The sequence below is a fragment of the Mastacembelus armatus genome, chromosome 15 (assembly GCF_900324485.2).
Source record: "Mastacembelus armatus chromosome 15, fMasArm1.2, whole genome shotgun sequence".
Classification (NCBI taxonomy): domain Eukaryota; kingdom Metazoa; phylum Chordata; class Actinopteri; order Synbranchiformes; family Mastacembelidae; genus Mastacembelus; species Mastacembelus armatus.
The window spans coordinates 21,358,811-21,385,626 of record NC_046647.1 but is presented as its reverse complement, the minus strand read 5'-3'; the positions used below and the strand labels follow the sequence as shown (position 1 = coordinate 21,385,626).

Here is a 26,816-nt window from a genome sequence, read left to right as displayed (position 1 = left end):
TCCGCCGAGATGTATTGTGGGTATGGTAGTTTTAATTGGTGTTGTGTCGAAAACTGTTCCCTCGTGAATCGTACCCCCGTTAGTTTTGAAGCTTTCGTGCAAAAACAGGGTGGTCCACCTGCACATTCACAGACATTTAAAATCCTTTGCTCCCCTTTGGTGAATAGAATGTCTACCCATTTACAACCAGCTGCCATATTACTCTTCACAACTTATTTAACCAAGATATCAGTCAGTTTTCATATTGTTTATATAATCAATGTATTATTGCCTTATCAAGATCACTGTTAAATGCAGTAGCGCCATCTTGTGGGTAGGAATAAACTTACACTTGTCAATAAAGCTAACCAGAGGAAAATTTAGATCATTAAAGTGCAGTAATACACAGATATTTATTCTACTACTACTATTATACTGTATACATTTGTATTGGCTAACAAATGAGAACTTGGACTACGTTACTTTTCCACTGTAAAATGTTCAGCACAGTAAAGTCTCTTTAAATCCAAATATTCTTCATGCTTAGTGTCATATTGAAATATAATTAGCAGATTTTCAAACTTTAAATATCAGAATACTCAGTGTATTGGCTCTATATGTCCATATTTGCTGCCTGAATAAGCACCAGAGATCAGTCTGACATCTGAAGCGATGATGTTTTTATTTCATCTCGGTATCTGAAGTACATATTTACTGATTTTCACAAATGATACCAGGCTACATGTTCTTCACACGTTAGCACAACACGGAGAACACTAACATCAACATGACGGCAGACATGCACAAATGAGGCAGTGACAGAAGTAACTGCACTGACCAATCATGGGCCTGAACACAAAGAACCAACCAATTACAATGGGTGACGTTACTTCCAGGTCGGGGGTGAGGAGAAGACAAGGGGAGACAGAGGAAGAGGAGGAACAATGAGGAGAGGAGAGCAGAAAGGGTAATACCTAAGATATTAAGACAAATCGTAACACTGAGCACCATAATAAACAAAAAATTATATTTTCAGTATTAACAGTAAATATCATTAATCTCATAATTAATATTTTTATCCCCTTTAATAACATATATATTTAAATCTCATGTAATTTGCACACTTTCCCATCAAATAGTGTATATTCCTTACTGCAGTGGACACACACACACACTCTGACACACACACTGTCCCACACACAAACACACCTTTTCTGTCCAGTGTTACGAGAACAATACTGCAGGACCAGGGACACAGGGTCATCTAAAGGTGATTTGAAGGTGATGCTTAGCTGGCTGGGGGGTCACATGCAGACTGATATGTACAACTGTAAACTCCCTCAGGCCCACCCTCCCTCCCCTATCCCCCCTTCATATCTCTGTCTTTATCTTGACACATCTTTACACTCCCTGTCATTCTCCCATCCCTTGATTTAATTAGCAATCCTCCCCAGTCTCACCTTTCATCGGTCTTTATACTCTATACCCTCTTTCCCTCCCCACACTCCCCCTTTGGTCTCCTCCTTCTGCATTTGTCTATTTCAGGTCTCCAGCGTCTCCCTGGATGGTCTTTTTGATGCGGAGTAGCATCGTGGTCAACCACTGGTCTAGACGAGACACAGAGTCGAACTCCTTGACGGCCTCTGTGAACGCCTCGCTGTTCTGCTCCTCGTGGGCTTCTAAGAGTTTCTGTTGTGACAAAACGCAAAGATCACTCCACTAACACAGATGGATAGATGGATGGATGGATGGATAGATGGATAGATGGAAAACAGATTTACCTTTAACAGTTTGAGCTCTCTTGAGTCTGAGAAAGCAGGAAACATCTCCTCATACTTCTCTATGGCCAACTGCAACACACATAACAATGTCAGATTATATATATAGATATTCAATCTTAGTATTTCTCCCACTTTCAGCTAATATTTAAAAACTAATGATGACATCATGTGGCAGTGTCTGTTTGTTTTTTAGCGTCTCTTACTTTGGCATTCAGTTCGTCCACTATGAAGTGACACAGTGAAGCCTTGAAGAAATATTCTTTAGCGTTGTATTTCAACAGGGGATTGTCCATGGTGCTCATAGCAACCTGTAAAACACACACACACACACACACACACACACACACAGTTATTTATTGACTTTTTAAGTCTGAGTGTGATCACATACATGCATGATGTTTTTTTTAATCTATCTCATGTTTTTATTAATGTTTTTAAATGGTTTGACAACAATGCACCATATTTCTGCTGAACATACCTACATGCTGCGTTGCATCAACATCTCTCCGACTCAGCAGACTGCTGCAGTATTTGCTAAAGTAATATTTACTGAATGGAAACTGTATTGATGGTGTTTGCTCAGCTGTTACCTGTTCATAGATTTCAATAGCTTTCTGGTACTGCTCCAGCTGAGCGCTGTAGTGTCCCACCTTCAGAAGACATTTGTTGGCTGAGCTGAAACCCCAGATAAGAAACTCATGAGATAATGTGGGATTACTGCTGCTTTCAACATTACACAGTTTTAAAGAAACAAACTGAATGTAAAAATACATGTTTTTAAGAAATGCTTTCCCTTTACTGTAAGAAAAATATCTTCTAAGGCAAAAAAATCTAAGGCACACCTTTAATGTCTTGTTCTCTGAGAAGAGTAAAGTTTAAATAAATAAAACTAGAACTAGATCTTTAAATCATGTTTTGTTGGATTATCAATCCAAAACCAAAAGATATTTATTTTGCTGTGATAAAAGGAAAAGAAAACATGAATACTTGCAATATTTGGCATTTTTTAAGTGAAACTGCTGATTGATTGATTAGATTGATTAGTTTAGTAACTGTTTCAGCTTTAATCACGTATGTGTGTATTTCGTGTTAGTTCTACTCTAAATTCAGCTCATTGACCTGTTAGATTCTTCTCCCTTGTAGTAATCTGCTGCCTGCTCATAGTGGGCAATGGCCTGAAAACAAACACACACACACACACACACACACACACACGCAAAGCATCATTTCTATTCAGTTTCTGAAAATCTGCATTTTATAACAAAAAAAAAAACAACAACCAAAGAGTAGAGAGAAAGAAATGTGTTATATCTGTTCCTCACCTTCTCAATATCAACCAGCTCCGATTCGTAAATCTCCGCTATAGTGATGTGATGTTTGGCTGCAATCGTGAAGCGGCCCTGCAGCCAACACACACGCAGGGTGTTATTCAAAGGTAACAACTGGGACAGAGTGATGCTGTGGCTGGGGCAGAGCTTACCATGTCAGTGTAGATGTCAATGGCCTGATTTAAGCAGTTGATGGCCTCTGGAAGGAGACAGATAAGAACATCAGGAGAGGAGTAATAGCTCCAAGAAAGCAAAAGAGCCTGCAGAAGCCTTCTGAGCCTACTAAGTCAAATTACAACACGTCACTTTCAGCATCCTCCCCCCGTGACTACGAACACACAGTATTTCATTAGGCTCATTGCAGGGAGGCTGGAGAGCTGTTGCAGTATAACCTCAGGATCAGTTTTCCTAGAGCAAACCAGGGAACCATTTTAATCCTCCACAGCTCCACCTCAGGGCCCTGACTCAGAGTGAAGAGCAGCAGCTTCTCCTCTCACCACAGGGGCCACAGGTACTGTACTGGTCAGACTGTAGAAAAACACAGACGCTCAATTTGTGATATCACTTAATGTGCGTCTTGAAGCCTTAATGTGAGACGTTACTGTTTGGTAACATCTTGGAGGTCCTGTCAAACAAACAAAGACCAATAACTGGACAGATAAATGACAGTGTAGTTCCCAGAGCTGAGAATCCCTCACAGACATTTTCTATATGAACAGACATCACAGCACACTCAATATACTTGAACACCCTGTTTTTGTTTACTTCGATATGTGTTTGTGCTTCACCTGGGAACCCATGTTTCAGGTCATGCTATGAACTGTGGGTAATCCAGACAGTCTGCATAAAGGGCTCAAAATGGCTCAGGGAGAGTCCTCATGCTCTCGAATATCAGACAATGGGACAGTGGGACAGGGGGGTCAGCCGTAAGCCCTGAGAGAATCAGTGGGAATCAGCTCAAAGTTTTGGGCCCTGGGTCTTTCCTCATTTATATCAGTCTTTACAAACCTTACAGAAAACATTATTGGCGTACAATATATAAATTCAACATTACAATCCTCATTTAGAAGAAAATAAGACGAGATAAACAGCTTGCCAAGACTGGATCTCAACTCAGTCGGCCCTGGCCTCAGAAAATGTGACGTCCAAATCCTACATATGACCCTCCAGATGTTCCTCCTTATGTAACTCACGTCTGTTCTATTCCCAATGTTTACATCTCTTTGGAAGTCGAAGCTTAAATTTAATCAGCGGTGCAGAAGAACTAAAGGCCTTTAATGCAGTAAAAGCAAAAACACCATAATATACAAATCCTCTTTTCCAAGTAAAAGTCCTGCATTCAAAATGTTACTACAGTAAAGCTACAAAAGTATCATCATCCAAATGTACTTGAAGTAACCAAAGTAAAAGTAGTCATGGTGCAGAATGGTCAGTGCTCACTCACCTTGTGGGTCGGCCTTCTTGTAGGCATTGCCAGCGTCGACAAAGCTGGTGGCAGAGTCCAGTTTGTTCTGGAGCTGCATGTGGAGCCGAGCTGCCTGGCAGAATGCATTCCCTGCAGCTAGACACACACACACACACACACACACATTTTACAGACAAACAGTATTGTTGTCTGTTTTATAGAAAGGACTCCGGGGTGAAACCAGCACCAAACGGCTGCTAATGTGGCTAATGTGGCTAACGTGGCTAACGTGGCTAACGGCTGCCAGTCTCATCAGATAGTAGGTTGGTTGCAAACTGCCTTGTTTATCTTGTTTTATCCAAAAGCTTTTTTTTCCTGTGTGTTTCTGTTCAAGCTGGACTTTACAAAGACTTTTCCTTCTGTCCGATGCTGTTTCACAACTGAAATAAAACTAAAAACCATAAAATACATTATTGTTTTTAAAAACTGTACAGGATTTAGAGCCACTGTTATTAGATACTGATTAACTTCCATTCAGGTGCATCCACAGGCCAGTAAATGATCCCCCTTTGTTTTCTTCATGTGTTTCCTGTAGCTGCCTTGTTTGGTCTAACAAAGATATTCAGTTCATTATCATATAGCACAAGGAAGATCAGCATTTCCTCACATTGAAGAAGCTGTGCCCATAAAATGACTTTGGCCAGTTTGTTTTCCATCAGTGATCGGTGCAGCTCTGTGTTACCTAACGGCTAAATGAATATAAAACACTGCTGATGAGCGAATATGTTGTGGAAGAATGTTGTGTCCTCAAACAGATCCGCTCTGACGGTGTTTCACACTTTAGTCAAGTGTTTGCTGTGCACTGCATGTGTAGGTACATATTACAGATGTGCTACAGTTATTCAAAAGGTATAAACTGTGTCATTTTGAATACTTATAATTAATATTATTAATTATGAATTATTATATTAATATTTATACTTAAATCCAAACTCATCTTGTCCTGTCATTTATACATCAAACAAGGCATTTAATATTCCAAAAAATGACCAAATATGACGTTATGTTTTATTTTATTTTTTTATTTAGGAATTTGGTTTGATTTATTTTGATGCAGTTTGGTTTGATTTTAAATGCCCAAATGAAATTTATGTTTTAACTGGGATCCAGATCAGCAATAGGGTCCAGCCCAAGCTCTCTAAGAAGACGAGGAAAAACTCCGCCATGACCCTTGGGCCAGTTGAAGGGACACGGGAAGAAACCTCGGGAAAGGCAATTCAGAGAGAGATCCCCTCTCCACAGACGGCTGGGGGGGTGCACTTGTATATTTGTGAGGAGCAGATCAATTTAGAGTCACCAATCAAACTAAGCTGCAGGTCTTTAGACGTGGGAGGAAGCCGGAGCACCCGGAGAGAACCCACGCAGACACGGGGAGAACATGCAAACTCCACACAGAAAGGCCCGGGATCAAACCTGGAACCTTCTTGCTGTGAGGTGACAGTGCTAACCACTGCCCCCACCGTGCCGCCCTTGACAAACTTTTCTGGAGTACAAACAAGATTTGCTTGTACTGTATAGTCCTCACAAATATACAGGTGCAGATGTATTTGTGTTTTCACTTCCTATTGCTGATCATGGGGATGAATTTTTTGTACCACTTCTTTTTCTTTTTGGCCAGTTTGTTCTCCAGCCCTTCTAGCTGGGCTCTCAGAGACTGCCCTGTTGTCTCCCACTGCTGCTCCTTCTCCTGCAGAGCCTTGTTGAATTGCTCCTCCAGGGAGGTTTTCTCCTGCTGCCACTGGAGATGTTGACTGTCCAGCTGGTCTTTGGCTTCTTTTAAGGCAGTCTGAAACTTGGTCCTGTCCTCTTTGTGGACCTTTAGTTGGGACAGATAACGGTTTTTGTAGATGGTCACATCTGCCTCAAGTTCCAGTTTGTTCTCCTCCCATTGCTCACGTTCGGTTTTTAACTTTTCCTCTGCTTCCTTCAGAGCAGCAGTCAGTGTATTGGCCTCCTGCAGGTGAGTCAGACTGGAGGCTTTGAGTTTTTCCAGCTGCTCCTCCAGGGAGGTTTTCTCCTGCTGCCACTGGAGATGTTGACTGTCCAGCTGGTCTTTGGCTTCTTTTAAGGCAGTCTGAAACTTGGTCCTGTCCTCTTTGCAGATGTTTACTTGGGACAGAAAACGGTTTTTGTAGATTTTTACATCTACGTCAAGTTCCAGTTTGTCCTCCTCCCACTGGGCACGTTCAGTTTTTAACTTTTCCTCTGCTTCCTTCAGAGCAGCAGTCAGTGTATTGGCCTCCTGCAGGTGAGTCAGACTGGAGGCTTTGAGTTTCTCCAGCTGCTCCTCCAGGGAGGTTTTCTCCTGCTGCCACTGAAGACGTTCACTGTCCAGCTGGTCTTTGGCTTCTTTTAGGGAAGTCTCAAACTTGGTCCTGTCCTGTTTGCAGATGTTTAGTTGGGACAGAAAACGGTGTTTGTAGATGGTCACATCTGCCTGAAGGTCCAGTTTGTCCCCCTCCCACTGGGCACGTTCAGTTTTTATCTTTTCCTCTGCGTCCTTCAGAGCAGCAGTGAGTGTATTGGCCTCCTGGAGGTGAGTCAGACTGAAGGGTTTGAGTTTCTTCAGCTGCTCCTCCAGGGAGGTTTTCTCCTGCTGCCACTGAAGATGTTGACGGTCCAGCTGGTCTTTGGCTTCTTTTAGGGAAGTCTCAAACTTGGTCCTGTCCTGTTTGCAGATTTTTAGTTGGGACAGAAAACGGTGTTTGTAGATGGTCACATCTGCCTGAAGGTCCAGTTTGTCCTCCTCCCACTGGGCACGTTCAGTTTTCAACTGCTGTTCAACTTCCTTCAGAGCAGCAATAAGTTTATCGGCCTCCTGAGTGTGACTGGCCTCTTTCCGGTCCTTTGCAAATGTGCATTTGCTCTGCAGGTCCTGGATGTTGTTGGTCTGCTTCCCTCTCTTCCTGGCCTTAGTCAGCTCATCTTTCAGTTGTTTAACGTGACTCTCTGAAGAGGTCACTTTTCCCACAGCTTCTTCTAGCAGAGCTTTCAGCTGACAGATGGTCTTCTGCATCTGCTCCCTCTCATCAAGATAGCCGGCCAGCAAATCCTCCTGTATATCCAGGTGGACTCTGCCCTCAGTCTGACTACTGGAGAGCCTGGCTTCGCTGTCCTTCATCTCGGTCCTTAGTTGTTCCTCCAGGACGCTGAGGTAAAATGATGTAGGTGGTGTGCTCTTTATCATGGATTCTTCCATTTCTCCGATTTCTGTCGATCTCGTGGATCTTGTCTTCTGTAGTGTGAACTGTGTACTTCGCTTCATGTGAAACTCAGTGTGAAACAGTTTCTCAGCTCCAGCTTTTATAAACAGACCTTGTGACATCAGATTCCTTTGTGACATCAGATTCCTTTGTGACATCACACATTCCGTTCCTTTGGTCTTCATCCACATGGTTAAAAAAAATGGCTGCTATGGTGGTTGCCATTGGATACCATCTAACTTATGCTTCACTATGTGAATGTGATCATTTCTAAGATGGAGTCAGCTGCCGATAAAGGAATAAAGGATTCTGTAAATGTAAATGTAAATGTCATGTTTGTACTATTTTAAAACAACAAAAATGTAAATGCTGCTAGTTTCATGTGGTCCTGACATTCAAACTGACAGCACACACACACACACATATATTTCTTTTCTGGTTTGTAGTTGCACTGAATCAAAAAAACACATCTAAAAAGCTAAATTCTGCTCAGCGTGAGCTATTTTTAGCACACACTGGTTTCTGTGTCTGTGAATGTCTTTTTATTTTTTTCCAAGTTCTTCTTCATGTTAAACGTATTAAATGTTTACACAAATCCACTGTATCCTTATGCCCAAAGCTCTTATTGGACTTATTTTATTTATTTATTTTCCAGGATTTGTGTGTGTGTGGGTGTTTGTGTGTGGGTTTTTGTTTATTTGTGCACATATTTGTGTGTTTGAATATGAAAGTAATATGTATGTGTGTGACCTACCGCTCCAGTTCTTTGCCATCTTAAACATGTTGGCCGCTCTGGCGTACATTTCACAGGCATCCTCCACCTTATGGTTGCCCCTGTAACACACACAACATATTAGGGGAATCACACGTCTGATCTTGAGGAATGAGTTACTGAGCTTGGAAGTCTTTACTAATGTGCACTGTATAATTTACTGTATAATAACAGTGTCAGTGGAAACTAAAATCATCATCCCATGGAGGGCTATGTTCAAACTGTAAATCAAAGTGGAAAACTGAAATCACAGGCTCATCCAAATTGCATCCGTTTCATCACTGATGCTCACCATGTGTTAAGATTTCTTAACCACGTTCTCACAGTTACTCAAGTGTGGATGGCCTTATGTGTCTGCACACACGTCCAACAATGTCCGGCCATTCTCCTGATCTCCTCCGAGACCTGGATCAGGGCATCAGTGAGCTCCTGGAAAGTCTATAGTGGTACCTGGTGGTGCTGGATGCACCAAGACTTAGGCGCTCAATTGCACTTAGATCAGGGGAACATGAGGGCCAGTCAATGGCCTTCGTATATGCCTTCGTCACCCAGGAACTTCCTGCATACTCTGGCCACATGAAGCCGGGCATTGTGCCGCACCAGGAGGACCCCAGAGCCCCAGGGCCCAGTGCAAGGGCTGACAGTCAGTATGAGGATTTCATCCTTGTACCACTGGCTATGACATAGAGGTTTGTGTGGCCCTGCAGGTATATGGCTCCCCAGACCGTCACTGACCCCCCACCAAAACCTGTCACACTCGATGATGTTACAGCCAGCATAATGTTCGCCACAGCACCGGCACACTTGTTCATGCCAGTCAAATGTGCTCAGTTGGAACCTGCTCTCATCTGTGAAGGGAATGAGGACATGCCGACTCTGGTGTTCTCCAGGGATGCCAATCGAGCTGCATGTGCTGGGCTGTGAACACAGGTCGTACTAGGGGGTGTCGGGCCGTCATGCCACCCTCGTGGAGTGTGTTTCTGACAGTGTGGTCAGGATCGTGCACACCAGGAAAACCAGGTGAAAGTGACTGATGCTTCCTAAATGGACAGATTGATATCCTCGATGTTTAACTGATTTAGTGTTGAGCAGTTCATTTCATCATCATATGAGCCTCATTTATGCATCTGAATGACACAGTGAGATTTCAGGCCACGTAGCTGCTGCACGAACTAGTTCACAGAGTGTTTTCATCACTCTCCACAGGACAGAGCACTGGCTTTGCAGCTCTAGAGATGCTTTAGAGATGAGTGTAGATGCACATCTTCTAGAAACAAATAAATTCCACATGCTTTCAACACTTTGAGTAAATTGTGCTAATCTACTACAGATATTATTGGCATTTTGAAAAATTATAATCTCTACCTGCACCAGGTACTGCAGGTATTGTATTAGTAAAATGGCATGTACTGTCCCCACTTTTCACTGAGATACACTGGATGATCATAATCTCTGTCACTATGTGCCCCCAACTGAATTTCCTTCTATAACATGAGGCGGAGGCTCATTAAAAAAACATGCTGGTACCAATGTGGGCAAAACAGATGTGACCCAGTTCAGTTCCCCAGTTTGTTAACAACCTTATTTATCTACAGTTCGGTTCTGACCTGGTAAATACAACACCTGCACAAAGACAGAAACAGATAAATAAAACCTTCATCTCATATGAGAATGGCAGCAGCTCAAGTCCACCTTCGGAACAATTTCAGAGTTGGCTTGTCCTTTAGTAATATAGGTGATGAAAACTGTGCCTTTTCATTTTGGGAGAGGGATGCTCACCTGTCCATAGCATTCCTCCCACACCTGGCTGTAGGCCTCCATGCTCAGATCACCATGGCCCATTCCTGCCTTCACCACCTCCATCTCTCCTGCCAGCAACACCTTTGCCTGTTCATGAATATGTCACACAAAGGCAACACCATTAACACAACACTATAACTGCATACTGGTTACCCTGAAACAATCTGTCAGCCATCAACACCAGCTGAGACTATTATCTGTTACCTGCTCCATGTCCTCTGTGCTGATTGGCTTGTAGGTGTGTGTTTCCAGGTAAGTTATGTGTGATGCGTTGTTAGATGCAGATGTGGGGCCTCTGGATTTTCCACGTTGCAGCTGATTGACTGCGTTGGCTCCCGGGTGGTGCAGGCAGTCATGGTGCAGCATGGTGATCATTTCCTGCTTGATCAGCTCCTCGGCCATCTGCAGGTCAGACAGCGGCTCCATGGAGGCGGGACGCAGGACAGACTCGTTTACCTGCAGACATAGATGGTGACAAACTGACATCGTCGTGCTGAGAAGAATGAAAACGCTGATTTTTCAAACCGATCACACAATAAAAGCAACTTTCACACCGACCTACAGTGTCTAAATGACTGTTCGGCTCATGGAGACACTGATTCAATGGTGACATTTGATCACTATATTTAGTACAATATCAAAGTACAAGTGGCAGTGTTTGTCACTGTTCACAGTCTGATCACTTCATGTTTGTTTCTGCAGGGAAATTTCACTGAACAGAAAATAGAGTGAGTGACTTCAGACAGGAGAGCTTAAAATTTGACAAAATTTGTGTTATATGAGAGGTGACAGCACTGCTGACCTGAACGGTGTGCTGAGAACTGTGTTGGGCGTTTGGACCTGCTGCCGCTGAGGTGTCACTCCACTGAAATCACTCTCGTGCAGTGGAGTGTTCAGGCCTCCCTTCAGAGGAGTGTCGATGTTGGTCAGAGCCATCAGGGTCTGGGCTTCCTGCAAACACACACACACAAACATTAAATATTTGACACACAAATGTATTGCTGATTCCAAGATCATGTGTGTGAGCACTCCCACCACCAGACTTCAGTAATATATGCCTCCAATATTGTTCCACTGACTCAATTCAAAATTGTAACTCCTGAGCTTAAGGAAACTAAGTTTCCTGTTCCACAAACAGAGATAATTTAAACTGAGTCAGTTATTGTTGTAACTTAGTCGCTGGGAGGTTTTCTTCAAGAACTCTGAGTTACTGTGTTTATACTGTATTTATTTAAAATAAATACAGTAATTTGCAACTTTAAGTTGCAAATGGTCTAGATGTGTTGATTCCAGATTAATCAGTGGTTACCGGTGCAGGTTTCTTTTCAAAGGGGATTTCTGCATTGTAGTCCACTCCTCTCTTCTTCTTCCTCTTCTTCTGAACATCAATTCTTCGCTTCTGCAGAGCGGCCAGCCGCCTGCAGTACAGAGTGAGAGACACTCCATTAATGCCTATTTGCCTACCACTGGTTTTTCCCATATGTTATCACCGCTGCCTTAAGGATCTCATCCTGGATAATTAAGGAGATTAGAAAAGAGAGAGACAGAAAATATTAGACCCAAATCCAAAAGTTTGATTTTGCCAAGATTTTGATCCAGCCAGTCACAGTTAAAGCCACAGCTGGATTAATTGGCTGCAAAAAAAAGTTGATTTCATGTCCCAGAGGTCAACCAGTACTTTCTAGAACTAAAATGACAATAATCAATTAATTTTATTACTGATTTACTGCTTAAGTCATTTTCTGAGCACAAAAGTCTCTGAAATGTGAATGTTTGCTTGTTCCCTAGTTTTCAATGACTAAACTCAGAATATTTGCATTTTTACAGATGTTAAACATTCACAGAACAACAATGGCCATAAGCTGAACACAAAACAATCCTCAGAAAAACTGGATAATAAAAACAATTGTTGGCTGCAGACTATCAGAACCTCTATGGTGAAATAACTACTTACTCTGCCTGGACCTTCAAACACACAAAAAACATTGAAGAAATATGGAAGAAAAAACAACAACAACAAAAAAAAACAACATTGCTTCTGGGACAAGACAAATCCTAATGGAATGATATCATATACTTATTCATCCCAAACACTGCTGACTAGTTACAAATACTATGTATTATTGATCCATTATATGTGTTAGAGCAATCAGGGCACGTTAGCTCAGTTGCTAACATCTGCATTAATGTGTTTTAACGACGCTGCCGTGTTTGCTGTTGCTATTTCTAAGTATCTGGACACAAAACAACTCCACACAAGCTCTACCTAAACTCTCTCGACAGAACTGGCAGCAACACAAACAAACAGAACTTGCTAAAACGCCGTTTGGGTTAGCAGCTAGCTTCATGCTAACCAGGACCCATAGGTTTGCAATAGCAGGTTAGCTTAAGCAGCTAGCCGTGTAAACACGCACCTCCGTGTTGCGCCACACGCCTCCTTTGATCATAATTCGCGGCATCTCGGCGGCTCGGTGCTCTCTCCTTCCTCGACAGAAACGGATCCAAACTGGTGTAAATTTCTGGCGTTCACAGTTTACACTAAAACAAATCTGGACACAGAGCAACGCGAGGGAGCAACGGTCATGCGCTGCACCGGAAACTTGTGTCGCAGAATTCAATAGCTCCGCCGAGATGTATTGTGGGTATGGTAGTTTTAATTGGTGTTGTGTCGAAAACTGTTCCCTCGTGAATCGTACCCCCGTTAGTTTTGAAGCTTTCGTGCAAAAACAGGGTGGTCCACCTGCACATTCACAGACATTTAAAATCCTTTGCTCCCCTTTGGTGAATAGAATGTCTACCCATTTACAACCAGCTGCCATATTACTCTTCACAACTTATTTAACCAAGATATCAGTCATTTTTCATATTGTTTATATAATCAATGTAGTATTGCCTTATCAAGATCACTGTTAAATGCAGTAGCGCCATCTTGTGGGTAGGAATAAACTTACACTTGTCAATAAAGCTAACCAGAGGAAAATTTAGATCATTAAAGTGCAGTAATACACAGATATTTATTCTACTACTACTATTATACTGTATACATTTGTATTGGCTAACAGATGAGAACTTGGACTACGTTACTTTTCCACTGTAAAATGTTCAGCACAGTAAAGTCTCTTTAAATCCAAATATTCTTCATGCTTAGTGTCATATTGAAATATAATTAGCAGATTTTCAAACTTTAAATATCAGAATACTACTGTCTCAGTGTATTGGCTCTATATGTCCATATTTGCTGCGTGAATAAGCACCAGAGATCAGTCTGACATCTGAAGCGATGATGTTTTTATTTCATCTCGGTATCTGAAGTACATATTTACTGATTTTCACAAATGATACCAGGCTACATGTTCTTCACACGTTAGCACAACACGGAGAACACTAACATCAACATGACGGCAGACATGCACAAATGAGGCAGTGACAGAAGTAACTGCACTGACCAATCATGGGCCTGAACACAAAGAACCAACCAATTACAATGGGTGACGTTACTTCCAGGTCGGGGGTGAGGAGAAGACAAGGGGAGACAGAGGAAGAGGAGGAACAATGAGGAGAGGAGAGCAGAAAGGGTAATACCTAAGATATTAAGACAAATCGTAACACTGAGCACCATAATAAACAAAAAATTATATTTTCAGTATTAACAGTAAATATCATTAATCTCATAATTAATATTTTTATCCCCTTTAATAACATATATATTTAAATCTCATGTAATTTGCACACTTTCCCATCAAATAGTGTATATTCCTTACTGCAGTGGACACACACACACACTCTGACACACACGCTGTCCCACACACAAACACACCTTTTCTGTCCAGTGTTACGAGAACAATACTGCAGGACCAGGGACACAGGGTCATCTAAAGGTGATTTGAAGGTGATGCTTAGCTGGCTGGGGGGTCACATGCAGACTGATATGTACAACTGTAAACTCCCTCAGGCCCACCCTCCCTCCCCTATCCCCCCTTCATATCTCTGTCTTTATCTTGACACATCTTTACACTCCCTGTCATTCTCCCATCCCTTGATTTAATTAGCAATCCTCCCCAGTCTCACCTTTCATCGGTCTTTATACTCTATACCCTCTTTCCCTCCCCACACTCCCCCTTTGGTCCCCTCCATCTGCATTTGTCTATTTCAGGTCTCCAGCGTCTCCCTGGATGGTCTTTTTGATGCGGAGTAGCATCGTGGTCAACCACTGGTCTAGACGAGACACAGAGTCGAACTCCTTGACGGCCTCTGTGAACGCCTCGCTGTTCTGCTCCTCGTGGGCTTCTAAGAGTTTCTGTTGTGACAAAACTCAAAGATCACTCCACTAACACAGATGGATAGATGGATGGATGGATGGATAGATGGATAGATGGAAAACAGATTTACCTTTAACAGTTTGAGCTCTCTTGAGTCTGAGAAAGCAGGAAACATCTCCTCATACTTCTCTATGGCCAACTGCAACACACATAACAATGTCAGATTATATATATATATATATATTCAATCTTAGTATTTCTCCCACTTTCAGCTAATATTTAAAAACTAATGATGACATCATGTGGCAGTGTCTGTTTTTTAGCGTCTCTTACTTTGGCATTCAGTTCGTCCACTATGAAGTGACACAGTGAAGCCTTGAAGAAATATTCTTTAGCGTTGTATTTCAACAGGGGATTGTCCATGGTGCTCATAGCAACCTGTAAAACACACACACACACACACACACACACACACACACAGTTATTTATTGACTTTTTAAGTCTGAGTGTGATCACATACATGCATGATGTTTTTTTTAATCTATCTCATGTTTTTATTAATGTTTTTAAATGGTTTGACAACAATGCACCATATTTCTGCTGAACATACCTACATGCTGCGTTGCATCAACATCTCTCCGACTCAGCAGACTGCTGCAGTATTTGCTAAAGTAATATTTACTGAATGGAAACTGTATTGATGGTGTTTGCTCAGCTGTTACCTGTTCATAGATTTCAATAGCTTTCTGGTACTGCTCCAGCTGAGCGCTGTAGTGTCCCACCTTCAGAAGACATTTGTTGGCTGAGCTGAAACCCCAGATAAGAAACTCATGAGATAATGTGGGATTACTGCTGCTTTCAACATTACACAGTTTTAAAGAAACAAACTGAATGTAAAAATACATGTTTTTAAGAAATGCTTTCCCTTTACTGTAAGAAAAAAATCTTCTAAGGCAAAAAAATCTAAGGCACACCTTTAATGTCTTGTTCTCTGAGAAGAGTAAAGTTTAAATAAATAAAACTAGAACTAGATCTTTAAATCATGTTTTGTTGGATTATCAATCCAAAACCAAAAGATATTTATTTTGCTGTGATAAAAGGAAAAGAAAACATGAATACTTGCAATATTTGGCATTTTTTAAGTGAAACTGCTGATTGATTGATTAGATTGATTAGTTTAGTAACTGTTTCAGCTTTAATCACGTATGTGTGTATTTCGTGTTAGTTCTACTCTAAATTCAGCTCATTGACCTGTTAGATTCTTCTCCCTTGTAGTAATCTGCTGCCTGCTCATAGTGGGCAATGGCCTGAAAACAAACACACACACACACACACACACACACACACGCAAAGCATCATTTCTATTCAGTTTCTGAAAATCTGCATTTTATAACAAAAAAAAAAACAACAACCAAAGAGTAGAGAGAAAGAAATGTGTTATATCTGTTCCTCACCTTCTCAATATCAACCAGCTCCGATTCGTAAATCTCCGCTATAGTGATGTGATGTTTGGCTGCAATCGTGAAGCGGCCCTGCAGCCAACACACACGCAGGGTGTTATTCAAAGGTAACAACTGGGACAGAGTGATGCTGTGGCTGGGGCAGAGCTTACCATGTCAGTGTAGATGTCAATGGCCTGATTTAAGCAGTTGATGGCCTCTGGAAGGAGACAGATAAGAACATCAGGAGAGGAGTAATAGCTCCAAGAAAGCAAAAGAGCCTGCAGAAGCCTTCTGAGCCTACTAAGTCAAATTACAACACGTCACTTTCAGCATCCTCCCCCCGTGACTACGAACACACAGTATTTCATTAGGCTCATTGCAGGGAGGCTGGAGAGCTGTTGCAGTATAACCTCAGGATCAGTTTTCCTAGAGCAAACCAGGGAACCATTTTAATCCTCCACAGCTCCACCTCAGGGCCCTGACTCAGAGTGAAGAGCAGCAGCTTCTCCTCTCACCACAGGGGCCACAGGTACTGTACTGGTCAGACTGTAGAAAAACACAGACGCTCAATTTGTGATATCACTTAATGTGCGTCTTGAAGCCTTAATGTGAGACGTTACTGTTTGGTAACATCTTGGAGGTCCTGTCAAACAAACAAAGACCAATAACTGGACAGATAAATGACAGTGTAGTTCCCAGAGCTGAGAATCCCTCACAGACATTTTCTATATGAACAGACATCACAGCACACTCAATATACTTGAACACCCTGTTTTTGTTTACTTCGATATGTGTTTGTGCTTCACCTGGGAACCCATGTTTCAGGTCATGCTATGAACTGTGGGTAATCCAGACAGTCTGCATAAAGGGCTCAAAATGGCTCAGGGAGAGTCCTCATGCTCTCGAATATCAGACAATGGGACAGTGGGACAGGGGGGTCAGCCGTAAGCCCTGAGAGAATCAGTGGGAATCAGCTCAAAGTTTTGGGCCCTGGGTCTTTCCTCATTTATATCAGTCTTTACAAACCTTACAGAAAACATTATTGGCGTACAATATATAAATTCAACATTACAATCCTCATTTAGAAGAAAATAAGACGAGATAAATGCACGATTATATCTCCTGATTGTCAAAAACAGCTTGCCAAGACTGGATCTCAACTCAGTCGGCCCTGGCCTCAGAAAATGTGACGTCCAAATCCTACATATGACCCTCCAGATGTTCCTCCTTATGTAACTCACGTCTGTTCTATTCCCAATGTTTACATCTCTTTGGAAGTCGAAGCTTAAATTTAATCAGCGGTGCAGAAGAACTAAAGGCCTTTAATGCAGTAAAAGCAAAAACACCATAATATACAAATCCTCTTTTCCAAGTAAAAGTCCTGCATTCAAAATGTTACTACAGTAAAGCTACAAAAGTATCATCATCCAAATGTACTTGAAGTAACCAAAGTAAAAGTAGTCATGGTGCAGAATGGTCAGTGCTCACTCACCTTGTGGGTCGGCCTTCTTGTAGGCATTGCCAGCGTCGACAAAGCTGGTGGCAGAGTCCAGTTTGTTCTGGAGCTGCATGTGGAGCCGAGCTGCCTGGCAGAATGCATTCCCTGCAGCTAGACACACACACACACACACACACACATTTTACAGACAAACAGTATTGTTGTCTGTTTTATAGAAAGGACTCCGGGGTGAAACCAGCACCAAACGGCTGCTAATGTGGCTAATGTGGCTAACGTGGCTAACGTGGCTAACGGCTGCCAGTCTCATCAGATAGTAGGTTGGTTGCAAACTGCCTTGTTTATCTTGTTTTATCCAAAAGCTTTTTTTTCCTGTGTGTTTCTGTTCAAGCTGGACTTTACAAAGACTTTTCCTTCTGTCCGATGCTGTTTCACAACTGAAATAAAACTAAAAACCATAAAATACACGTATTGTTTTTAAAAATTGTACAGCATTTAGAGCCACTGTTATTAGATACTGATTAACTTCCATTCAGGTGCATCCACAGGCCAGTAAATGATCCCCCTTTGTTTTCTTCATGTGTTTCCTGTAGCTGCCTTGTTTGGTCTAACAAAGATATTCAGTTCATTATCATATAGCACAAGGAAGATCAGCATTTCCTCACATTGAAGAAGCTGTGCCCATAAAATGACTTTGGCCAGTTCGTTTTCCATCAGTGATCGGTGCAGCTCTGTGTTACCTAACGGCTAAATGAATATAAAACACTGCTGATGAGCGAATATGTTGTGGAAGAATGTTGTGTCCTCAAACAGATCCGCTCTGACGGTGTTTCACACTTTAGTCAAGTGTTTGCTGTGCACTGCATGTGTAGGTACATATTACAGATGTGCTACAGTTATTCAAAAGGTATAAACTTTGTGTCATTTTGAATACTTATAATTAATATTATTAATTAATTATTATATTAATATTTATACTTAATAAAATTAAAAATCCAAACTCATCTTGTCCTGTCATTTATACATCAAACAAGGCATTTAATATTCCAAAAAATGACCAAATATGACGTTATGTTTTATTTTATTTTTTTATTTAGGAATTTGGTTTGATTTATTTTGATGCAGTTTGGTTTGATTTTAAATGCCCAAATGAAATTTATGTTTTAACTGGGATCCAGATCAGCAATAGGGTCCAGCCCAAGCTCTCTAAGAAGACGAGGAAAAACTCCGCCATGACCCTTGGGCCAGTTGAAGGGACACGGGAAGAAACCTCGGGAAAGGCAATTCAGAGAGAGATCCCCTCTCCACAGACGGCTGGGGGGGTGCACTTGTATATTTGTGAGGAGCAGATCAATTTAGAGTCACCAATCAAACTAAGCTGCAGGTCTTTAGACGTGGGAGGAAGCCGGAGCACCCGGAGAGAACCCACGCAGACACGGGGAGAACATGCAAACTCCACACAGAAAGGCCCGGGATCAAACCTGGAACCTTCTTGCTGTGAGGTGACAGTGCTAACCACTGCCCCCACCGTGCCGCCCTTGACAAACTTTTCTGGAGTACAAACAAGATTTGCTTGTACTGTATAGTCCTCACAAATATACAGGTGCAGATGTATTTGTGTTTTCACTTCCTATTGCTGATCATGGGGATGAATTTTTTGTACCACTTCTTTTTCTTTTTGGCCAGTTTGTTCTCCAGCCCTTCTAGCTGGGCTCTCAGAGACTGCCCTGTTGTCTCCCACTGCTGCTCCTTCTCCTGCAGAGCCTTGTTGAATTGCTCCTCCAGGGAGGTTTTCTCCTGCTGCCACTGGAGATGTTGACTGTCCAGCTGGTCTTTGGCTTCTTTTAAGGCAGTCTGAAACTTGGTCCTGTCCTCTTTGTGGACCTTTAGTTGGGACAGATAACGGTTTTTGTAGATGGTCACATCTGCCTCAAGTTCCAGTTTGTTCTCCTCCCATTGCTCACGTTCGGTTTTTAACTTTTCCTCTGCTTCCTTCAGAGCAGCAGTCAGTGTATTGGCCTCCTGCAGGTGAGTCAGACTGGAGGCTTTGAGTTTTTCCAGCTGCTCCTCCAGGGAGGTTTTCTCCTGCTGCCACTGGAGATGTTGACTGTCCAGCTGGTCTTTGGCTTCTTTTAAGGCAGTCTGAAACTTGGTCCTGTCCTCTTTGCAGATGTTTACTTGGGACAGAAAACGGTTTTTGTAGATTTTTACATCTACGTCAAGTTCCAGTTTGTCCTCCTCCCACTGGGCACGTTCAGTTTTTAACTTTTCCTCTGCTTCCTTCAGAGCAGCAGTCAGTGTATTGGCCTCCTGCAGGTGAGTCAGACTGGAGGCTTTGAGTTTCTCCAGCTGCTCCTCCAGGGAGGTTTTCTCCTGCTGCCACTGAAGACGTTCACTGTCCAGCTGGTCTTTGGCTTCTTTTAGGGAAGTCTCAAACTTGGTCCTGTCCTGTTTGCAGATGTTTAGTTGGGACAGAAAACGGTGTTTGTAGATGGTCACATCTGCCTGAAGGTCCAGTTTGTCCCCCTCCCACTGGGCACGTTCAGTTTTTATCTTTTCCTCTGCGTCCTTCAGAGCAGCAGTGAGTGTATTGGCCTCCTGGAGGTGAGTCAGACTGAAGGGTTTGAGTTTCTTCAGCTGCTCCTCCAGGGAGGTTTTCTCCTGCTGCCACTGAAGATGTTGACGGTCCAGCTGGTCTTTGGCTTCTTTTAGGGAAGTCTCAAACTTGGTCCTGTCCTGTTTGCAGATTTTTAGTTGGGACAGAAAACGGTGTTTGTAGATGGTCACATCTGCCTGAAGGTCCAGTTTGTCCTCCTCCCACTGGGCACGTTCAGTTTTCAACTGCTGTTCAACTTCCTTCAGAGCAGCAATAAGTTTATCGGCCTCCTGAGTGTGACTGGCCTCTTTCCGGTCCTTTGCAAATGTGCATTTGCTCTGCAGGTCCTGGATGTTGTTGGTCTGCTTCCCTCTCTTCCTGGCCTTAGTCAGCTCATCTTTCAGTTGTTTAACGTGACTCTCTGAAGAGGTCACTTTTCCCACAGCTTCTTCTAGCAGAGCTTTCAGCTGACAGATGGTCTTCTGCATCTGCTCCCTCTCATCAAGATAGCCGGCCAGCAAATCCTCCTGTATATCCAGGTGGACTCTGCCCTCAGTCTGACTACTGGAGAGCCTGGCTTCGCTGTCCTTCATCTCGGTCCTTAGTTGTTCCTCCAGGACGCTGAGGTAAAATGATGTAGGTGGTGTGCTCTTTATCATGGATTCTTCCATTTCTCCGATTTCTGTCGATCTCGTGGATCTTGTCTTCTGTAGTGTGAACTGTGTACTTCGCTTCATGTGAAACTCAGTGTGAAACAGTTTCTCAGCTCCAGCTTTTATAAACAGACCTTGTGACATCAGATTCCTTTGTGACATCAGATTCCTTTGTGACATCACACATTCCGTTCCTTTGGTCTTCATCCACATGGTTAAAAAAAATGGCTGCTATGGTGGTTGCCATTGGATACCATCTAACTTATGCTTCACTATGTGAATGTGATCATTTCTAAGATGGAGTCAGCTGCCGATAAAGGAATAAAGGATTCTGTAAATGTAAATGTAAATGTCATGTTTGTACTATTTTAAAACAACAAAAATGTAAATGCTGCTAGTTTCATGTGGTCCTGACATTCAAACTGACAGCACACACACACACACACACACATATATTTCTTTTCTGGTTTGTAGTTGCACTGAATCAAAAAAACACATCTAAAAAGCTAAATTCTGCTCAGCGTGAGCTATTTTTAGCACACACTGGTTTCTGTGTCTGTGAATGTCTTTTTATTTTTTTCCAAATTCTTCTTCATGTTAAACGTATTAAATGTTTACACAAATCCACTGTATCCTTATGCCCAAAGCTCTTATTGGACTTATTTTATTTATTTATTTTCCAGGATTTGTGTGTGTGTGGGTGTTTGTGTGTGGGTTTTTGTTTATTTGTGCACATATTTGTGTGTTTGAATATGAAAGTAATATGTGTGTGTGTGACCTACCGCTCCAGTTCTTTGCCATCTTAAACATGTTGGCCGCTCTGGCGTACATTTCACAGGCATCCTCCACCTTATGGTTGCCCCTGTAACACACACAACATATTAGGGGAATCACACGTCTGATCTTGAGGAATGAGTTACTGAGCTTGGAAGTCTTTACTAATGTGCACTGTATAATTTACTGTATAATAACAGTGTCAGTGGAAACTAAAATCATCATCCCATGGAGGGCTATGTTCAAACTGTAAATCAAAGTGGAAAACTGAAATCACAGGCTCATCCAAATTGCATCCGTTTCATCACTGATGCTCACCATGTGTTAAGATTTCTTAACCACGTTCTCACAGTTACTCAAGTGTGGATGGCCTTATGTGTCTGCACACACGTCCAACAATGTCCGGCCATTCTCCTGATCTCCTCCCAGACCTGGATCAGGGCATCAGTGAGCTCCTGGAAAGTCTATAGTGGTACCTGGTGGTGCTGGATGCACCAAGACTTAGGCGCTCAATTGCACTTAGATCAGGGGAACATGAGGGCCAGTCAATGGCCTTCGTATATGCCTTCGTCACCCAGGAACTTCCTGCATACTCTGGCCACATGAAGCCGGGCATTGTGCCGCACCAGGAGGACCCCAGAGCCCCAGGGCCCAGTGCAAGGGCTGACAGTCAGTATGAGGATTTCATCCTTGTACCACTGGCTATGACATAGAGGTTTGTGTGGCCCTGCAGGTATATGGCTCCCCAGACCGTCACTGACCCCCCACCAAAACCTGTCACACTCGATGATGTTACAGCCAGCATAATGTTCGCCACAGCACCGGCAGACTTGTTCATGCCAGTCAAATGTGCTCAGTTGGAACCTGCTCTCATCTGTGAAGGGAATGAGGACATGCCGACTCTGGTGTTCTCCAGGGATGCCAATCGAGCTGCATGTGCTGGGCTGTGAACACAGGTCGTACTAGGGGGTGTCGGGCCGTCATGCCACCCTCGTGGAGTGTGTTTCTGACAGTGTGGTCAGGATCGTGCACACCAGGAAAACCAGGTGAAAGTGACTGATGCTTCCTAAATGGACAGATTGATATCCTCGATGTTTAACTGATTTAGTGTTGAGCAGTTCATTTCATCATCATATGAGCCTCATTTATGCATCTGAATGACACAGTGAGATTTCAGGCCACGTAGCTGCTGCACGAACTAGTTCACAGAGTGTTTTCATCACTCTCCACAGGACAGAGCACTGGCTTTGCAGCTCTAGAGATGCTTTAGAGATGAGTGTAGATGCACATCTTCTAGAAACAAATAAATTCCACATGCTTTCAACACTTTGAGTAAATTGTGCTAATCTACTACAGATATTATTGGCATTTTGAAAAATTATAATCTCTACCTGCACCAGGTACTGCAGGTATTGTATTAGTAAAATGGCATGTACTGTCCCCACTTTTCACTGAGATACACTGGATGATCATAATCTCTGTCACTATGTGCCCCCAACTGAATTTCCTTCTATAACATGAGGCGGAGGCTCATTAAAAAAACATGCTGGTACCAATGTGGGCAAAACAGATGTGACCCAGTTCAGTTCCCCAGTTTGTTAACAACCTTATTTATCTACAGTGTGATTTTATATCATAAAGATGCAAAATGTGAACAAAGACTATGGTGAGGGGGTAAAGGGGGTAAAGGGGGTAAAGGGGCAGCAGGTCACCTTGAGTGTTTTTGTAATCAGGTTGTTGATGAAAAATATTTCTATTATTTTCATCATCAAGTAAACTGCTGATTAATTTTTCAAATTAATTATCAATTAATTAAGCTCTACGTAATATCTTTAATATAAATTGTATCTGATCATCAATATGTCAAAGCTGTCAAAGGTAAAAGTCTTAAACATAAAAAGAGGAATGTTTAGTATTTAGTTTGAAAAAATGACGAATCATTGCAAACCTTCAGAAATGTTGATTCTTTGGTGCAGTTTGTTGACACTGGTGCTTTGTCACATTAATCTGTAACATCTGTCCATTAATCAACATCTGTGTCAGGTTGCATCTTGTCAAATTCATCTTCTACTCTTTCCATTTTGCGTGTAAACACCCGCATTTTCCACGTACATGAAGGCCACGGTCCGCATCTATCTGCACACACACACACACACACCAAAACAACAGCCCCCGCATAGCACACCGTCCTGCCTGCGTTTTTCTACCCGCCTCCCTGCATCCCTGCTTCGGCCTCACGCTCCACCCGAGCCCGCTCACATCCAGCAGTAGCAGCTGGAGGAGGAAGATGAGGAGGAAGATGAGGAGGAGGATGAGGAGGAGCAGGCCACATTATCTCCGATGACAGCTCATAATTTCCATGTACAGCGAAACAAAAAAAAAGACGCTTAGATAAATCTCTCACGATGAAAGTCACCAGCTCCCTGAATAGATCACAGGAATATTCTGGAGATAAATACAAAACCGATCAATGCAGCATTTGATCATGTGGCGTCTAAAGCTGATCACTGGGATATTTTATGGAAATTATAGAGATTTCTCGTTTGTTCCCCCCACCCCCCCTCCAACATGAGAGACTGAGGTAAACAGATGAGAATCAGAGCATCCTTTACCCGAACATCCCTCCCAGGAAGGATCCGGACGCTTTGACCTTTTTGTCGGCTTCAGCCATCAGCTGCATGGCCTCCTTCTCTTTGCCGGAGTTGTCCATGGCGAGCCGGGTCTGCCGCTGGTGGAGGGACTGGAGGAGAACAGGCCGATATTCCGCAGTGGACGGAGAAGAGGAGGAAGAGGAAGAGGATGAGGAGGATGAGGAGGAGGAGACACGTCTCTGCTGGTGCTGATGCTGAGCCCGCAGCTCTTCTTCTACGGCGACAGAGAAGGGTCATTTGCGACTCATTGCCACCATCTGCAGGACAAATGAAGAAGAAAATATATGGGATATATAACACTTAAAGGGTCACACAAATTACAACAAACCTTATGTTCTCCCTTAAACTGCATTGCTGTAAATCCATGCAGATACGTTTTCATTTGGAGTCCTTGGAAATCTGTCAGTAAATGTGTAAAACTGGTAAGGATGATGGAACAAGAGACTGAATTAGTCTAATCTGGGTATAAAACTCACAATTTACATGGTGTGAGGTCAAATCTTCCACCCCTGTCATTTCTTTCTCCCCTTTATTGACCAGTAAAACTGGTCACTCAAATCTGAACCAGAACAAAAAGCAGTTTTGTGGCCACAATATCTGAAATGCTTTTACCTCATTTCATTGTAAACAGCTGCCAGCAACATAGATTCATCTGGAGTCGTGTTCTGATGAACACAAACCCAATCTCCATTTGTTTTAGTCCTATTTTAGTCTCCAGCAGCTTCTTCACCTTTGTCTGCTGTTTGGTGAAGATACGTAGTTTTTCTTCTGTAGCTGCTGCTGGAACCAAAGTCGAACCAAAGTGTAAAAAGTGTTAAAAGACCAAACTAATAAAACAATGAGCTAAAAAGAAGCAAAAAGAAAAAGGCTGTTTAGTTCTGCAGATTTGGTGATAATTTTACTGTGGAGTCATCACGAAAAACAATTTCTTTTCTAACGGAGCCACTGTTATGTTTTATTTATTAAGTAATATTTAGTAATAAAATAAAGTAATGACACAAAAACAGACTAGAAACATTGTGGAAAGTAAAAACTCAAACTTGTACTAACAGGTGATTTAATAAACAGACCACTCACAATAAAAACTCAGTAAAACATGTAGGAAGACAATATGTATGTTATGTTTAATGAGCTGTGGTTTACTAAATATGTTCTTACTGTTACATACAGGCAGAAAGTCCATCCAACAAATCCATGACAGACCATGTCTCAGCTTGAAAAGCCTCCTCCACCTTCCTCCCCCATGACAGCTACATTACAATGCCTCTGTGTGAAAACCCACATTGTCCCGCTCGTGCACAAAAGCCACAGCAACAGTCGAGTTTTGTGAAGAAACACAAATGCAGGAGGTTCTGTCACGATGGGGTTGACAACAGTAATTACTTTGCATTCAGGACGTCTCTCAGCCACCTTCGTGCCTTTACCCATCCTCCCACAGCACAGTGAGCTCTGCAAAGTGAACACAGCTCAGACCTTCGGCTACAACAAGGGGAAATATAAACAGATAACGCCTCATTCTCAGGTTAAGTATTTTAATTATCTTTAAAATCAGTCTTAAAATGGCAATCGGTAAAACCAAGCAACAATTGAACTGATGGAGAAATCCAAGACAATACAGCATGCTCAGTTTGATCACTAAAGCGGGGCTGCGTTCAACAAGACTCTGTTGGAGAACCTCTGCCACTTTGCAGACATGTTTTTAACATTTGATTTCGTGAACAGTGAGGTACTTTAACGTTAGCAAGAAGTGTTAGCAGCTGAGTCTGTATATTGCCATGAAAACTGCAGGACAGGCTACTTTTACGAGGTCAGGTCCAGAACGTGGCCAAGATTGTTCAACTCAGTCAAGAGTGACTCAAATTTTAAGAGGTTCTCTGCAAAGAAGTTGTTGAACGCAGCTTAGGCCTTAGTTGTATAAGTCCAGAGGAAAAACAAACCGTGGAAACCAATAACTTTCTGGAAGATCACTGTACAGAGCAAGGAGCTCAATTCATCTTACATTTTTACAAAAGAGACTCTTTGAAACAACACTCTGAAACAACTTTATAAACAATGTTCTTGTTGCTTAATTATCATGAAAATAACAATTATAATATAAATATCTACCAGAGTGGTAAGTGTTAAATAAATAAACCATGCAGTATCTGCAGACTCTGAGGCCCCTTCACGACTAACAGGACGTCCAGCTGTTTGTGTCGCCGTCTGAAAGAACTCATGGGATGGTTATGCTACTGGTCAGAAAACACATCTTTTAAAAAGAAATAAAAAGTGGTCAATTTGATAAAAACTGTAGTTTGCCCCACAACCTTTATGTGCTAATCCTCTTCCTTTTCACAAACATTACTGAAGTAAAAGTCTGATAAATGTTTTAAACTAACAGTCATGCGATGATATATAATTTTAATAACTTAACAGAATCGGTCATACAGCTTATTTTTCTCTCCAAATCACATGAATAAATAAATGCTAAATAAATAACTGCATAATCAAACAGGTGAGGAGTCCTAAAACTGGGTAACTGAGCTTAAATCTCGCAAAATACAAAAACGCAGATTGTTCGTTAACAAGTCTTTATCCTCCTTAATCACATGAAAATCATTCAAACGACTTTCTGTTTTCAAGTCACTCGACAAGTGTCGACAAATATGAATAATATG

General features: G+C 42.2%; 3 protein-coding genes across 7 annotated transcripts; all 3 read right to left on the bottom strand.

Moving 5' to 3' along the window:
* Nucleotides 1–637: 637 nt before the first annotated feature.
* On the bottom strand, nucleotides 638–5,454 carry LOC113131794 (beta-soluble NSF attachment protein). Of its 3 annotated transcripts, none has more exons than XM_026309466.1 (8): nucleotides 4,533–5,454; nucleotides 3,241–3,287; nucleotides 3,083–3,160; nucleotides 2,880–2,935; nucleotides 2,351–2,435; nucleotides 1,964–2,068; nucleotides 1,761–1,829; nucleotides 638–1,668 (listed from the first exon to the last, which is right to left on the bottom strand). In XM_026309466.1, exons 1-8 carry the CDS (start codon nucleotides 4,609–4,611, stop codon nucleotides 1,516–1,518), a joined length of 672 nt encoding a protein of 223 aa, XP_026165251.1. In that variant the 5' UTR covers nucleotides 4,612–5,454; the 3' UTR covers nucleotides 638–1,515. The 3 variants fall into 3 exon arrangements, with proteins under 3 accessions (XP_026165251.1, XP_026165252.1, XP_026165253.1); XM_026309467.1 differs by having other exon boundaries at nucleotides 3,241–3,616; nucleotides 4,533–4,650; XM_026309468.1 differs by lacking the exon at nucleotides 3,241–3,287 and having other exon boundaries at nucleotides 4,533–4,640.
* A 103-nt stretch (nucleotides 5,455–5,557) lies between these two features.
* On the bottom strand, nucleotides 5,558–12,927 carry LOC113131793 (myosin-13-like). The gene is made up of 7 exons (XM_026309465.1): nucleotides 12,743–12,927; nucleotides 11,638–11,746; nucleotides 11,131–11,279; nucleotides 10,533–10,784; nucleotides 10,308–10,415; nucleotides 8,511–8,590; nucleotides 5,558–8,041 (listed from the first exon to the last, which is right to left on the bottom strand). Exon 7 carries the CDS (start codon nucleotides 7,945–7,947, stop codon nucleotides 6,109–6,111), a length of 1,839 nt encoding a protein of 612 aa, XP_026165250.1. The 5' UTR covers nucleotides 7,948–8,041; nucleotides 8,511–8,590; nucleotides 10,308–10,415; nucleotides 10,533–10,784; nucleotides 11,131–11,279; nucleotides 11,638–11,746; nucleotides 12,743–12,927; the 3' UTR covers nucleotides 5,558–6,108.
* A 667-nt stretch (nucleotides 12,928–13,594) lies between these two features.
* Nucleotides 13,595–24,274, bottom strand: LOC113131864 (beta-soluble NSF attachment protein-like). Of its 3 annotated transcripts, XM_026309584.2 has the most exons (10): nucleotides 24,121–24,274; nucleotides 21,517–21,596; nucleotides 17,522–17,638; nucleotides 16,200–16,246; nucleotides 16,042–16,119; nucleotides 15,839–15,894; nucleotides 15,310–15,394; nucleotides 14,921–15,025; nucleotides 14,718–14,786; nucleotides 13,595–14,625 (listed from the first exon to the last, which is right to left on the bottom strand). In XM_026309584.2, the coding sequence occupies exons 1-10, from the start codon at nucleotides 24,216–24,218 to the stop codon at nucleotides 14,473–14,475; spliced, it is 888 nt and encodes a 295-aa protein (XP_026165369.1). In that variant the 5' UTR covers nucleotides 24,219–24,274; the 3' UTR covers nucleotides 13,595–14,472. The 3 variants fall into 3 exon arrangements, with proteins under 3 accessions (XP_026165369.1, XP_026165370.1, XP_026165368.1); XM_026309585.1 differs by lacking the exons at nucleotides 16,200–16,246; nucleotides 21,517–21,596; nucleotides 24,121–24,274 and having other exon boundaries at nucleotides 17,522–17,629; XM_026309583.1 differs by lacking the exons at nucleotides 13,595–14,625; nucleotides 14,718–14,786; nucleotides 14,921–15,025; ... (4 more) ...; nucleotides 17,522–17,638; nucleotides 24,121–24,274 and adding an exon at nucleotides 18,558–21,041 and having other exon boundaries at nucleotides 21,517–21,597.
* Between the last annotated feature and the right edge of the window lie 2,542 nt (nucleotides 24,275–26,816).